General features: G+C 45.6%; 3 protein-coding genes and 1 long non-coding RNA gene across 13 annotated transcripts in view; 2 read left to right on the top strand and 2 right to left on the bottom strand.

The window, feature by feature from the left end:
• Positions 1-939: 939 nt before the first annotated feature.
• On the bottom strand, positions 940-9,882 carry cutc (cutC copper transporter homolog (E. coli)). 4 transcript variants are annotated; one of them, XM_060072768.1, is made up of 10 exons: positions 9,742-9,882; positions 9,429-9,492; positions 8,675-8,757; positions 8,051-8,110; positions 7,514-7,723; positions 4,165-4,200; positions 2,163-2,296; positions 2,008-2,035; positions 1,384-1,489; positions 940-1,202 (listed from the first exon to the last, which is right to left on the bottom strand). In XM_060072768.1, the coding sequence occupies exons 3-10, from the start codon at positions 8,742-8,744 to the stop codon at positions 1,091-1,093; spliced, it is 756 nt and encodes a 251-aa protein (XP_059928751.1). In that variant the 5' UTR covers positions 8,745-8,757; positions 9,429-9,492; positions 9,742-9,882; the 3' UTR covers positions 940-1,090. The 4 variants fall into 4 exon arrangements, with proteins under 4 accessions (XP_059928751.1, XP_059928754.1, XP_059928753.1 ...); XM_060072771.1 differs by having other exon boundaries at positions 8,675-8,752; XM_060072770.1 differs by lacking the exon at positions 9,429-9,492 and having other exon boundaries at positions 9,742-9,880.
• Positions 2,294-3,051, top strand: LOC132472914 (uncharacterized). The gene is made up of 3 exons (XR_009529214.1): positions 2,294-2,384; positions 2,782-2,822; positions 2,947-3,051. It is a non-coding gene; the product is annotated as an uncharacterized LOC132472914 (long non-coding RNA).
• On the top strand, positions 9,153-13,988 carry LOC132472908 (cytochrome c oxidase assembly protein COX15 homolog). Of its 2 annotated transcripts, none has more exons than XM_060072754.1 (9): positions 9,153-9,507; positions 9,854-10,041; positions 10,179-10,301; positions 10,427-10,613; positions 10,998-11,165; positions 11,624-11,705; positions 11,818-11,972; positions 12,086-12,280; positions 12,317-12,703. In XM_060072754.1, the coding sequence occupies exons 1-9, from the start codon at positions 9,439-9,441 to the stop codon at positions 12,317-12,319; spliced, it is 1,170 nt and encodes a 389-aa protein (XP_059928737.1). In that variant the 5' UTR covers positions 9,153-9,438; the 3' UTR covers positions 12,320-12,703. The 2 variants fall into 2 exon arrangements, with proteins under 2 accessions (XP_059928737.1, XP_059928736.1); XM_060072753.1 differs by lacking the exon at positions 12,317-12,703 and adding an exon at positions 12,902-13,988 and having other exon boundaries at positions 9,154-9,507; positions 12,086-12,199.
• A 345-nt stretch (positions 13,989-14,333) lies between these two features.
• LOC132472911 (Kv channel-interacting protein 2-like) overlaps positions 14,334-14,855 on the bottom strand; it is a 71,487-nt gene continuing 70,965 nt past the window's right edge. For all 6 annotated transcript variants that reach the window (XM_060072762.1, XM_060072767.1, XM_060072765.1 and 3 more), the window contains one exon: positions 14,334-14,855. This exon is cut by the window's right edge and continues 1,185 nt beyond it. The gene's annotated coding sequence lies outside the window, so the exon portion shown is untranslated.

Genomic DNA, 14,855 nt, shown 5'->3' with positions numbered 1-14,855 from the left:
ATTCGGAACACGAAAACCTCAAAGAGCTGGTTCCCCAAAACACATCTTAAAACAGAGCTCCACATATTGTTTGGTCTGCCTCTGTGTTCTCCCAGTGTAGGAGGTGATTATCTCTTGGCGTGACCTGTCTGCTCATTACAGCAAACAAACAGGAAATATTAACTTTGCCTTAATTTGATTAAAGATCTGTGCTTGCGGGGAGTGCCTGCTATAAATCCATAAATAGGACAGGTAAGAGGTAAAATGCCATCAGATACCCAATTAGCAATATCCATGCAGTCGTGTGCGTGTGTTAAAGAGAATGAAGTATGTACTACCAAACAATAAACATGGCTTCCATTCAGAGACTCTGCGTAAACAGAGTCTACAGTCCAATGCCTCTCGTGTCCAAAGCCAGAGCAAAGGAAAGAAATGACTATAGCATTTAGCAAGATAGCATGATAAGAATTAGTCATTGCCTAATAAAGTTGAGCTTCAATCACCGTGGCGTGACTCTTTTGGTTACTTACCATATAGCTGGGGATAATATAACTAGGGAAAGGTTATGCAAGGCGCTTCACTCATTGGTCTTTTTCTGTATTGCTGATAGTAAACATGTGTAAAGAAATGTTATGTAGGGTGCTGTACTCATTTGCAGGATGACCCTGACCATCCAAACACTATTTCTTGGTTAATCATTACATCCCTGTTGATAGCAACATCAGACTCACTCAAACATGGATGAGTTTGCAATATTGAGCGTGTGTGTGAGACCAAGGATGGCAGCATGACATCTGCAAATATTCTAAGGCCCAAGTAATTGTACATATTTTTTAAGTATTATAAGGTATCAAATGTATGTGTATATGTCAATATAAAGAGAGTGTCAGGAGTGTGTAAAGCAAGAGAAAGAGTCCACATTCCAATAGAAATGAAGGGAAGTTCAATCAAATGCATCAATGAAAAAGGTATTCAATTTATTAAATTCTCCACAACCTTGACAAATCTCATGGAACGTTGCATTCCAAAGCACAAAAAGTACGGTTGTTATATCAACTTGAGGCGAATCCATCCCATGGTGACATCATCTGATGCCCTCCACACAGCACTGTCACATGGCATTTCTGGCGATTGCGTTGAGGTTGCGAACCTTGCTCGCATCTGCCACCTTCAGGCCATACTCGGGAGCTGAGAAAGAGGCGCCCATCGTCACGGAGCTATTCCTGTGTGGGAGAGCACAGAATCGTTCATGTTAAGTTGCAAGCCATAAAGTAGCCGGTCGTGGGTTGAGGATCTGTGGTAGCCTGTGTGCCCTGGGGTTCGATAAATGAGTTTGTTCCTTGTACTAGCTGGTGACTCAAACTCTTTGTGCGGCCCATCTTAATAATTTACGTTGAAACCCACCTAAACTTCATGGCGGAATCCCGACCCGATCGGGCAGAGCAGTGAAATTCCTGAGCCCTGGATCCTTCCAGAATTCTTTGGAGGTTCCTCTCTGTGATGCCACCACCTGAGTTAAAAACAAACCAAACGTTACAAAATGTCACGTGTCGATTGTGCCAAAGTGCTTATCTTTTACCTATGGCCCAAAATGGTGTACTATAGTCCAACAAGTGGCTCTATGTTGATGATGTCATACCATGAGTCAGCCTTTCAGTGACAAAATGTTTAAAAAAAACAACATCTTCGAAATGGCTTGAAGACTTATCTTACGGTCTTATGGATTCTTATAGATTCACTTGGCAGCACCTTTATGATGCCAAGTTGGTTTTTTCTTAACTGTGTGGAGGATGCATGGAGGACTACCTGTGATAAAATCAGACCCCTGCAATCATCAACCTCGCAAAAACATATTAAGCCTCAGGGCTTAAATATATTCATATTGGTTGATCCATCAATCAACTGTCATAGGACCAAAGCCCCCTATAGTCCCCCATACAGTCATACCCCCATAAAGTACCTCATTTACACACAGATATATAACTCTTGTTGGATAAGGTGAAAGAAGACCAACTGACTCGTACTCACCTGGCATAATGGAAATTCTGCCTTTAGCCTGTCAAAGTGAGAAGATTATGATTATGAAAACATGTAGAGAACAGAGTGTACAGAGTGATAACCTGAGCCCCTGAGCCACGCTCCACCGGTTGGAGCGTGAGCTCCCAGTGTCCCGACCTTCATACCTGTTTAACCAGACGCTTGAGGACAGGCAGACCCTCCAGCGCTGAGCAGTCACAGCCGCTCGTCAGCAGCCGCTGGAACCCCAGAGACATCAACGTCTCCAGCGCCGCCTCGGGGTCCTGCACCATGTCAAACGCTGTAGGGGGGGGGCACCTCTTCAACACACGGGGTTCACCCACCCAGGGGGGGGGCACCTCTTCAACACACAGGGTTCACCCACCCAGGTGGGGGCACCTCTTCAACACACAGGGTTCACCCACCCAGGGGGGGGGCACCTCTTCAACACACGGGGTTCATCCACCCAGGTGGGGACACCTCTTCAACACACGGGGTTCATCCACCCAGGGGGGGGGGCACCTCTTCAACACACAGGGTTCATCCACCCAGGGGGGGGGGCACCTCTTCAACACACGGGGTTCACCCCCCCAGGGGGGGGGGCACCTCTTCAACACACAGGGTTCATCCACCCGGGGGGGGGGCACCTCTTCAACACACGGGGTTCACCCCCCCAGGGGGGGGGGCACCTCTTCAACACACGGGGTTCACCCACCCAGGGGGGGGGCACCTCTTCAACACACGGGGTTCACCCACCTCTTCAACACACGGGGTTCACCCACCCAGGGGGGGGGCACCTCTTCAACACACGGGGTTCACCCACCCAGGTGGAGAGACACCTCTTCAACACACGGGGTTCATCCACCCAGGTGGAGAGACACCTCTTCAACACACGGGGTTCACCCACTTAGGGGCAGACACCTCTTCAACACACGGGGTTCACCCACCCAGGGGGAGACCTCTTCAACACACGGGGTTCACCCACCCAGCCACTATGAGTGCAAGCCGAGGCTGTGAGTTTTTAGAGAACTATCCCAGGATTGAAGTGGTTCTCTAATGTCTAATTGGTGTGTCTTTAAATTGTGATGAACTTCATATGATATACATCTGATATATCATATGAAGTCTGTTCAACTAGAAAATGCTTTTCCTGCTGAAGATGCCGTGAGTGCTATAGTGTTAAAAAATCTTTAATAAAGCTGGCCAGTTTAAGACAAAAGTAATTGTTGAATAGCTTTAAATCAGGTGAAAAGATTTGAACAGGGTTCAAAAGTTTAAAGTCTTCACAGAGTCAACAATGTCAACATGACAAATAATTGGAAACAAATGAAAAGTTGAAAAGTTAAACAAATACCTAAAGTGATAAAGATTGAGTAAAGTTGAACGTTTGAATAAAGTGTAACAACATCTGTGAATATAAGTGTCATGTGTACAGGTAATTGTCCAGCCTGCCCTCTCACCAGAACGCTCTCTTTGGTTTGGGGCAGTGATCATGACTGGACCCCTTCCCCCCCACCTGCCACCGAGCAGCCCTCCCCAGCACCTCCACCCCACCAGGGGCACTCCTCATTTTCTCGTCCATTTCCTAACAGTCTAAAGATGCTGCCATCGTGGCACCCGTTGCACCCTTATCACTCCCTAGAAGGAGGGATCCCTGTTTCTTCTCTCCTTCTCAAATTCCCGATAATTAGGGTCTTTCCTTGCTCTTTGGAGGGGCTTACAGGCTTAGTGTCATAAAACGTGTCCGTGAAGCCCTTTCAGACAGTAACTGTGATCAAGGGCTAATAACATAGGCTTGACTTACTATACAACAAGAGCACCAACAAAACACATTACAGATACCTGTTGTAGCTTTGCCGTCAATTTGAATGATCGCACGCAATTCCAATTAATGATGAATGTTTAGGGATGTGTACATATGTTTGTATGCATGTACATATATGTTCAGGATGATTGCTATTATGCTAAAACTAGTTATATCTTTATATTTAAAAAATATATAATATCTTTTATATTTAATATTCAATATTATAAATGTAATTTTTTGAGGAAATTACTTAACTTTATCTTTAAAACAACATGTAATATATGTCATTGCTTACAAAAGCTCTGGAACACTTTTCCACTATAATACCAGACAAACGGCCACGATTAGAAGATTGAATTTACCTCTGTGGAAGGTGACGGGAAGAGGACGAGAAAGCGCTGTGGATTTAAAAATAAAACAATATGTTATTTTAGTAAAACATGCAACACTTCAACACTGTTACGCTGCAGTTTTAGGTTGCCTCCCTTTTCCCTAGCAAGTGACGTAGCAAACACTAAAACTTCAGTTACACATCGAATGCTCTATAAATACAGTAAAAACAGTAAAGAATACTTCAGTTCAGAATGAATGAAACTTGCTTCTCTCACCATGACATCATACATAATGCTACCTGAGTAAGGGCATTCTAAAGATGGTATCTATAAATGTGCCAGCTGGGTAAGAGTTCAGCTCTGTCTATTCACCGTGTCTCGAAACAGTTAATAGAATGACTATTGCCAGTTATATCAGTAACATTCTCCCTACTCGATTGCCTTATCGGCTAAAACCCACCTCCAGAATGGTAAACACTGTTTCTTTTGCTCAGATGTCAAGGCTGTAGCTCAACATAAGTACATAGTGGTGTAGCGTGTTGTCGTGTCCAGGGTGATCCACTCCCACACTAAAGGTCCTGGGTTCGAGTGCCAATGTCCACAGCCAATCTCTGTATGCGTCGTTGAGCAAGATGTCTCACCCTATTACCTCTATATGAATATTATGAAGTGACGGCTTTGGATACTTGTGATTTACAGCAGTCTATTTTGTTTAATCTAAGTTGCTAAACTAATGCTTTCTGAGTATTATTTCAGCCCAGGCCAATGATGTCATGAGCGGCATGCTGCTGAAGGGGAGCTTTACAGGACAAGGACTATTATAAAGGACAAGATTAACTCGAAGGTACCCAGTACCTAAAGGAGGGGTTAACCCAAAGGTACCCAGTACCTAAAGGAGGGGTTAACCCAAATGTACCCAGTACCTAAAGGAGGGGTTAACCCAAAGGTACCCAATACCTAAAGGAGGGGTTAACCAAAGATACCCAGTACCTAAAGGAGGGGTTAACCCAAAGGTACCCAATACCTAAAGGAGGGGTTAACCCAAAGGTACCCAATACCTAAAGGAGGGGTTAACCCAAAGGTACCCAGTAACTAAAGGAGGGGTTAACCCGAAGGTACCCAGTAACTAAAGGAGGGGTTAACCCAAAGGTACCCAGTAACTAAAGGAGGGGTTAACCCGAAGGTACCCAGTAACTAAAGGAGGGGTTAACTCAAAGGTACCCAGTAACTAAAGGAGGGGTTAACTCAAAGGTACCCAGTAACTAAAGGAGGGGTTAACCCAAAGGTACCCAGTAACTAAAGGAGGGGTTAACGTGAAGGTACCCAGTAACTAAAGGAGGGGTTAACCCAAAGGTACCCAGTAACTAAAGGAGGGGTTAACCCAAAGGTACCCAGTAACTAAAGGAGGGGTTCAACCAAAGGTACCCAGTAACTAAAGGAGGGGTTAACTTGAAGGTACCCAGTAACTAAAGGAGGGGTTAACCCAAAGGTACCCAGTAACTAAAGGAGGGGTTAACTCGAAGGTACCCAGTAACTAAAGGAGGGGTTAACTCGAAGGTACCCAGTAACTAAAGGAGGGGTTAACTTGAAGGTACCCAGTAACTAAAGGAGGGGTTAACTTGAAGGTACCCAGTAACTAAAGGAGGGGTTAACTCAAAGGTACCCAGTAACTAAAGGAGGGGTTAACCCAAAGGTACCCAGTAACTAAAGGAGGGGTTAACCCGAAGGTACCCAGTAACTAAAGGAGGGGTTAACTCGAAGGTACCGTAACTAAAGGAGGGGTTAACCAAAGGTACCCAGTAACTAAAGGAGGGGTTAACTCGAAGGTACCCAGTAACTAAAGGAGGGGTTAACTCGAAGGTACCCAGTAACTAAAGGAGGGGTTAACTTGAAGGTACCCAGTAACTAAAGGAGGGGTTAACCAAAAGGTACCCAGTAACTAAAGGAGGGGTTAACCAAAGGTACCCAGTAACTAAAGGAGGGGTTAACTCGAAGGTACCCAGTAACTAAAGGAGGGGTTAACTCGAAGGTACCCAGTAACTAAAGGAGGGGTTAACCAAAGGTACCCAGTAACTAAAGGAGGGGTTAACCAAAGGTACCCAGTAACTAAAGGAGGGGTTAACTTAAAAGGTACCCAGTAACTAAAGGAGGGGTTAACTTGAAGGTACCCAGTAACTAAAGGAGGGGTTAACGTGAAGGTACCCAGTAACTAAAGGAGGGGTTAACCAAAGGTATCCAGTAACTAAAGGAGGGGTTAACCAAAGGTACCCAGTAACTAAAGGAGGGGTTAACCAAAGGTACCCAGTAACTAAAGGAGGGGTTAACTCGAAGGTACCCAGTAACTAAAGGAGGGGTTAACTTGAAGGTACCCAGTAACTAAAGGAGGGGTTAACTTGAAGGTACCCAGTAACTAAAGGAGGGGTTAACCCGAAGGTACCCAGTAACTAAAGGAGGGGTTAACGTGAAGGTACCCAGTAACTAAAGGAGGGGTTAACTCGAAGGTACCCAGTAACTAAAGGAGGGGTTAACCCGAAGGTACCCAGTAACTAAAGGAGGGGTTAACTCGAAGGTACCCAGTAACTAAAGGAGGGGTTAACGTGAAGGTACCCAGTAACTAAAGGAGGGGTTAACTCGAAGGTACCCAGTAACTAAAGGAGGGGTTAACTTGAAGGTACCCAGTAACTAAAGGAGGGGTTAACTCGAAGGTACCCAGTAACTAAAGGAGGGGTTAACTTGAAGGTACCCAGTAACTAAAGGAGGGGTTAACTCGAAGGTACCCAGTAACTAAAGGAGGGGTTAACTCGAAGGTACCCAGTAACTAAAGGAGGGGTTAACTTGAAGGTACCCAGTAACTAAAGGAGGGGTTAACGTGAAGGTACCCAGTAACTAAAGGAGGGGTTAACTCGAAGGTACCCAGTAACTAAAGGAGGGGTTAACTTGAAGGTACCCAGTAACTAGAGGGGTTAACTCGAAGGTACCCAGTAACTAAAGGAGGGGTTAACTTGAAGGTACCCAGTAACTAAAGGAGGGGTTAACTTGAAGGTACCCAGTAACTAAAGGAGGGGTTAACGTGAAGGTACCCAGTAACTAAAGGAGGGGTTAACTTGAAGGTACCCAGTAACTAAAGGAGGGGTTAACCCGAAGGTACCCAGTAACTAAAGGAGGGGTTAACGTGAAGGTACCCAGTAACTAAAGGAGGGGTTAACTCGAAGGTACCCAGTAACTAGAGGGGTTAACCAAAGGTACCCAGTAACTAAAGGAGGGGTTAACTTGAAGGTACCCAGTAACTAAAGGAGGGGTTAACTTGAAGGTACCCAGTAACTAAAGGAGGGGTTAACTCGAAGGTACCCAGTAACTAGAGGGGTTAACTCGAAGGTACCCAGTAACTCCATGCAGAGCTTGGCGTCCACCCGTCCGTCCTCCGTCAGGACCCCCAGCACCAGCCCGTCCGCCCCGTTGCTCTTCATCAGCTGGATGTCCCTCCTCATCACCTCCACCTCCTGCTCCGAGTACAGGAAGTCCCCCCCTCGCGGGCGGATCATGACGTAGATCGGGACTTTGACATTCTGCTTCACCACCTGCAGGAGTCCTGAACCCGACGGCGGTGCCGGGAGGTCGTGAGGCCGTGTGGCCAGCAGGGGGGGTGGAACCAGACTTTTGTTATTTTGTGTGATTTTTGTTATTATCGTTTCCTTACAAATCTTCCCTAGACAGCATAACGTTCCATGTTTATGTGAATTGGTTTGGATTTCCGGTTGTGAAAGAATATTATGGGAAATGTTAATCATGTTCTATGATGAAATATTTGCAGATGCCATCTGCATCTGTGACATGGAAAATATGAGAACATGGTACATCCAAAAGGACCGGTTTTCCCTCCCCAGTATTCCTTAGTTTGAGTATCTCTGTGTCTCACCCACACTGGGCGTCAGCCCGCCCTCCAGAAGGCTGGAGCACAGTTCCAGCCGCCCCGCCCCTAAGAGGAAAGACAAACGGTTGGACCAGCATTGATCTAATCCAGGGGTCACCAACACTGCCCGCGGGCCCCAGGGCGCCCGCAAGGACCACATGAGGCGCCCGCAGGCCTGTTCTAAAAACAGCACTACTCATTCTTGAACAACTCTTTCCAACCTTTTTTAAGTCATTGTTGATAATTGTTGTGAGAAATCATTAACATGACTTAATTAATTAACATGTCTTCACATAGATGAGTATCATTAATTATTAATAGTAATATATAACTAAAGGCAAACTGAGCAAATTTGTCATTTCAGAAGAGTTTATAGAACTGGGTGCCCTTCGTATGACTCAGTGCCCATGAAGTAGCTCTCAGGTTCAAAAAGGTTGGTGACCCCTGATCTAATCCCATGACAACAAATGGGGCAGTACTCATTGTACTCATTAGTAGTGCAATGTTATAAGATTAAATTAAATGTTTATTATGCAAAGCATGTTCACAACTGACCCTGTCCGTTCATAATTATGTGTTCTTACTTTTGCACCAGAGAATACACCAGACCACACAGCGTGTTCCACCAACCTCCGCGTTCAGCGTTCACCGCAGACTCAACAGAATCCACACACACCTCCATCAAGAAGCCTTCCGCCATCCTCCTGTCTGATCTCTGTGTGTGTGTGTGTGTGTGAGTGCGTGCGTGCGTGTGTGTGTGCGTGTGTGTGCAGCATTGGTGAGCATGAGGGTGTGGTGTGTGTTGGGAGGGGAGGAAACCAAAATAAAAAATTATACACATAATTGTAATATGCAATAACTGCAAGGTTAATAATGTTGATACATTTTAGAAGTGACATAGAATATGCTTTATACAGACTGAATGCATACATTTGAATTAAATTTGATTAAAACCGTAAAAGATCAAGCACAAAAGCCAAGAATACTTGTTAATGTATTTAACATGAATATCTTAAAAAATATTTCATACAATGCTTTGGTCTATAGCAAATTATTACGAGTAAAATGCAGCCCCCCCTGGCCCCTGCAGTAGTCTAGTAGTAGGCTAGGTCGCCTAGACTTAGTTTAATCCATATTTAGAAACACACTTATGAAACTAACAGCAGTTCACACTGAAAATAGATAAAATTCAAACAATCAAAAAGGGAATAACATCTTCAAGAAATACGACAAAGCTTATTCAATTTATTACGTATTCGATCCCAGGACACCCGTGACGTCACGGTTCACAGTGGACGTGCTTCCCTGTGTTAGGAAACATGCTGTCGTAACGATTTACCTAAGCACTGCCTGGCACATCTACCTAGCGGGACCGAACCAGTACCTGCTCAAAGATGCTTTCGTTAAGGACCCTGTTGTTTTGTGGTGGTAGAAATGTCGGAAAGGGCCTGCAATCGAACAATGTGAGTAAGGTTACAGTACGCTTAGCTCGTTTAGGAAGCTAGGCTAAAACTATGTATCAAAGGTCAGCTGCTGCTGTATCGTTAGCGCGCAAGCGATTGAATCAAGTTGTTCTTTGTTTACCATGCTCCTACAAGAAGCGAATGCATTTGACACATTAGTTCAATACAAATACATGCCATTTTAACTGAGTTACTGTATAAGAGGATACATGCTAGCTTGTTTAGCTACCTTACCTAAGCAGTTACACTGTGCAGCAGTGGTTGTCACGTCCTTGAATGGTTTCCTGGAGTATCCAATTAACTTCCTGATTCATCCAACTAATCACCTCCCTGATTCGTATCACAGAAGAGTCCACATTTGCGGCAATGGCTGGTGAAGAGAGGGCAGAGCACCATCACAGCGGAGGTAGGGGCTCCCACGGCCCGGGCTGCAGGCGCCGTCCCAAACGCAGCCTCCAATCGCATCGTTGGTCGCTGGTTGCTGGGCTGCAGCGGGTTGGTGGTCGGGGCTGTGGTCCTGGGGGGAGTCACAAGGTGAATCATTAGCTTATGACCGGGAGTGAGTCCTTACGTGTAGATGTTTATCCTTGATTCTATTTATGTATTTTAAATGTGTTCATTCATTCATTCATTTAGCAGTGTTTTCATGTTGTTTTTGCTTAATTGAACAGGTTGACCGAGTCGGGACTGTCCATGGTGGACTGGCATCTGGTGAGAGAAATGCGACCCCCTCGGACCCCAGAGGAATGGGAGGCCGAGTTTGCAAAGTACCAGCAGTTTCCAGAGTTTAAAATGTAATTGTCCCCCTTTATACAACCAAAGGCATTTAGGCTTACGATGATTTACATTTCACCTTTTTCCTAAATACGTTTCACACGATTTAAATTATTATTTATTAGTTTGTGAATTTAATTTTCAGAATGAACCACAACATGACCCTACCGGAGTTCAAGTTCATCTTCTACATGGAATGGGGCCACCGCATGTGGGGCCGCCTGGTCGGGCTGGCCTACATCCTGCCCACCGTGTACTTCTGGAAGAAGGGCTACTTCACCCGCTCTCTGAAGGGGCGCGTGGTCGGCCTGTGTGGGTTCGTCTTCTTCCAGGTAAACGGGGACCAGCCGCTCGAGGGTAGTTGGTGTGACCAGCGTGTGCTCTACAGTATTCCTTTAATTGAATTAATTTTAAGACAGAACTTGAAATGGGATGTGAGGCGAATTGCAATATATTGTCACTGTGTAACTTTAAATATTAACTTGGATATCGAACAGGCGCTCTTATCCAAAGCGCCTTACAGTGATGTCATTAATCGATAGTAAAGGGTGAGGCTTCCTGCTCAAGGTGGTCATCAGGTTGACGCTGGAGTGTGTGTGTGTGTGTGTGTGTGTGTGTGTGTGTGTGTGTGTGTGTGTGTGTGTGTGTGTGTGTGTGTGTGTGTGTGTGTGTGTGTGTGTGTGTGTGTGTGTGTGTGTGTGTGTGTGTGTCCACAGGGCCTGCTGGGCTGGTACATGGTGAAGAGTGGCCTGGAGGAGAAGCCCGAGTCCCACGACGTGCCGCGGGTCAGCCAGTACCGGCTGTCGGCTCACCTGGGCTCTGCCCTGCTGCTGTACTGCGCCAGTCTGTGGACCGGCCTCCAACTGGTGCTGCCCGTCAACAAGGTATGCTCCAGACCAACCAGGTTAGAGGGATGACCGTGAAGCTGGAGCTCCTGGCCTAGTGGTCTGAGGAGGAACGCCTCCAGAGGGCAGGGTACCGTGGCTGTTTAATAGTCAGTGTCTGCTTTGTTAAAGGGAATTCTTCTTATTTTAATAAGTCAGTCTCAAAACGCTTGAGCGGCCCAGATGCAAACTACATTTCAAGGCATAGCCGTTCCTAGCCTGTCTAGACAGACAGACAGACAGACAGACAGACAGTAAAGATCCATAACCTTCAGAAGGGATTCATGAATAAGGTCCGCTAAATGATCTAGACCGGAATGTGAAATTGGTGTAAACAATAAATGACTTGAATATTAACAAGTTAAAATGAAACCGTAATGGGTTTGTCTGAAATTTCTGTGTTTTGGTTTTCCAATCCCTCCTCTCTTCCTGATTGTTTTCCATCGATCTCCCTTCAGCTGGCGGACACGGCCCGCCTCACTCAGCTGAGGCGCTTTGCCAAAGGCACTGGGGGTCTGGTCTTCCTCACCGCTCTGTCTGGTGAGGAACCTCCCGCTTCTTCACGTGCACAAAGCAAGCCCTTTCATACGCTCATATCCATCTGTGAGGCATCTTTTAAACACTGATGTATGTTCTTGAACACGTGTCTTAGGGGCGTTTGTGGCGGGGCTAGACGCTGGCCTGGTGTACAACTCCTTCCCCAAGATGGGCGAGCGATGGATCCCAGACGACCTGCTGGCCTTCTCCCCCACGCTCAGGAACCTCTTTGAGAACCCCACCACTGTACAGTTTGACCACAGGATCCTGGTACGGCCCGAGCCTATTCCTCCATCTTTGATTAAGTAACGTCAGGATCTGGTCGTAACCCTTACTGCTACGAAGGCTTCTTAAGGCGCTCGTGTTTCTGCTCTTGTCCCCAGGCCGTCTCCTCTCTGACCGCCATCACTGGTCTGTACGCGTATTCCAGACGGGTGGCACTGCCCAGGAGGGCCCGGGTCGCCATCAGCCTCCTCACAGCCATGGCCTACAGCCAGGTAGTACATCTACAGCATTTAGCAGAAGATTTTATCCAAAGCGAATTTGTCAGAATAATAGTGTGTAAGGGGAAGCGAAGCGTGTGGAGGTCTGTAGAACAGAATGGACCCTCCCAGTAACCACTGACTCTTTAGGTCAGATGTGGAGGTCTGTAGAACAGAATGGACCCTCCCAGTAACCACTGACTGTCTCTTTAGGTCAGATGTGGAGGTCTGTAGGACAGAATGGACCCTCCCAGTAACCACTGACTGTCTCTTTAGGTCAGATGTGGAGGTCTGTAGAACAGAATGGACCCTCCCAGTAACCACTGACTGTCTCTTTAGGTCAGATGTGGAGGTCTGTAGGACAGAATGGACCCTCCCAGTAACCACTGACTGTCTCTTTAGGTCAGATGTGGAGGTCTGTAGAACAGAATGGACCCTCCCAGTAACCACTGACTGTCTCTTTAGGTCAGATGTGGAGGTCTGTAGGACAGAATGGACCCTCCCAGTAACCACTGACTGACTCTTTAGGTCAGATGTGGAGGTCTGTAGGACAGAATGGACCCTCCCAGTAACCACTGACTGTCTCTTTAGGTCAGATGAGGAGGTCTGTAGAACAGAATGGACCCTCCCAGTAACCACTGACTGTCTCTTTAGGTCAGATGTGGAGGTCTGTAGGACAGAATGGACCCTCCCAGTAACCACTGACTGTCTCTTTAGGTGGCCCTCGGTATCGGCACGCTGCTGCTGTACGTCCCAACGCCCCTGGCAGCGACTCACCAGTCCGGCTCAGTGGTCCTCCTCTCGTTGGCCATCTGGGTCCTGGCAGAACTCCGCAAGGTGGCCAAGTAGAATGCCTGCCTCTTCTACGGACCCCTTGGGGATCTTCCGGCCACACCCGTGGTCCTCTCAGAGTCCCGGTGGTCATCTCGGTCACTGTCGAAGACGAATGGACTCGTTCTCTACCGAGGGAAATCGCAGGAGCAATGGCTGACGGAAAGTAGATATGGATTTTTGCGGTGAAGTCTTCTTTATGGCCCCATAGCATCACAATTGATCGTTCAACCGCAAGGTCCGATATGGTCTGTGAGGGTGTTTCCTGACTGAAGAAATTGTTTTGGAAAACACACATCTTGTGGGACTTGGGGTGTCTTGATTTACTGGGTGTTACAGAGCTTTTATGCAAAAACAATATACGCCTATTAACCATATTTATAAACAGCGTTAGACCACTGTGTGTGTTAGAGTTGTTATCTTGTTGGTGCCTGATGCAAAAGACGGTGATTTCTCTCTTACCTGTTGCCTTTTCGACGATTTATCTCACTGAAAGATACAAATCACAACCCAACACATAATTCATAAAAAAATCTATTCTGTGTGTAACCAACATCCTAGGATACGATTAGGAATATATATGGATGAACAAATTCTAAACATACACTTGAATGCGACGCTTATGTGTTATATTATCTAATCATGACATTGTGCTTCTTAAAATATTCTCAAACATTTTGTATTTTGATACCATATATTGAAGTTAACTGGACCAATCGCAAACACTAGAGGTATCCTTGGTCTGGTTATGCACTGCTTAGTTTGTAGTTTGTCTTTATAAATCCAGTTAAAGCAAATATATTTGGAAGTGGCGAGAGGAAATCTCATGGAATTATGTTATACTTTGTATTAAGTTATTGTCTTCAAGCTTTTGATAAATACAGCAATGTAATAAATGAACTGAATCATTACCTTTACTTTTCTGTCATCCAGAAGTGTGACAGTGTTGAATAAAGGAGAGGCCATGATGGTTGATGGTATTAACGCTTCAATTCAAACGTCAATCTTTGCATAGCAATGGTAGGTTTATTGTCTCTGTACAAAATATACACATCTCAAATATGCAATGCAACCAGTTGAGGCTAGGTAACTAGACACACTCATTACAACAGATTAGTAGGTTATCATTGCCCCTAGACACAGTACATGCGGGTATACAGACAGGTCGAACCCTAGGTCAGGAATGGAAGTTACTTAAGAAACAGCTGCAAGGAGGGATCCAAGCTAGACTGTCATTGGGACCAAAACATTTCCAAGAGAGAAATATACTTAAAAATAAATCACAAATAGTCGTGTTGTTTTAGGTCCTGATTCAAGCTTCATATTTGAGTTCACCTGACTGGATGATGTGTTGAGGACATCTAATGTTTTTTTTTTACCTATGTCGTTTTATTTCTCTGATAAAGAAGGTAGAGTGAGTGGAACATTTTTAGATGATGTTTCTGAGATCATTATTGCTTGCCACGTAAGTGTCTGGCCATTTAAAAATACCTCACAACATGTTAGTGACTCACTATCCTGTTGAACCTATTGCACGTACACTTTCAGTAGCTCAGATAATTACGGACAGTTAATAATAACTAGGTATAAAGTATTACATAAAAAAGCTATATTCGTCAAAACCCTAACATTGGGGTCGGCAACCTCGAACAGTTTAATATCTTGGATCACCGCCTTATCGATGGGCAGCATGTCTCCCTCTATCTCCCCTCACAAGGGGTGGGAGTCCCTCCCTTATCCATGGCTCTCTCTGCATCCTCGTGTGGAACTGTGACTCTTTGGTGTTGATAGAAAGAGGGAGAATGTGGGAAGGGGGCACGGGAATTCTTAACAGTACCTT

This window comes from Gadus macrocephalus, chromosome 15, assembly GCF_031168955.1.
Source record: "Gadus macrocephalus chromosome 15, ASM3116895v1".
NCBI classification, from domain to species: Eukaryota; Metazoa; Chordata; class Actinopteri; order Gadiformes; family Gadidae; genus Gadus; species Gadus macrocephalus.
The sequence above is the reverse complement of the archived record's forward strand: the minus strand, read 5'-3'. Positions and strand labels throughout refer to the sequence as shown.

Excerpts from the sequence above, each read along its gene's own strand:
- cutc (XM_060072768.1), bottom strand. The coding sequence starts at position 8,744 with ATGGCGGAAGGCTTCTTGATGGAGGTGTGTGTGGATTCTGTTGAGTCT. Across the intron at positions 2,297-4,164 it reads TCCCGTCACCTTCCACAGAG|CGTTTGACATGGTGCAGGAC; the intron begins GTAAATTCAATC and ends CCCCCCCTACAG. Across the intron at positions 1,203-1,383 it reads GATTCCGCCATGAAGTTTAG|GAATAGCTCCGTGACGATGG; the intron begins GTGGGTTTCAAC and ends TCTCCCACACAG.
- LOC132472908 (XM_060072753.1), top strand. The coding sequence starts at position 9,439 with ATGCTTTCGTTAAGGACCCTGTTGTTTTGTGGTGGTAGAAATGTCGGA. Across the intron at positions 9,508-9,853 it reads AGGGCCTGCAATCGAACAAT|AAGAGTCCACATTTGCGGCA; the intron begins GTGAGTAAGGTT and ends TTCGTATCACAG. Across the intron at positions 11,706-11,817 it reads CTTCCTCACCGCTCTGTCTG|GGGCGTTTGTGGCGGGGCTA; the intron begins GTGAGGAACCTC and ends CACGTGTCTTAG.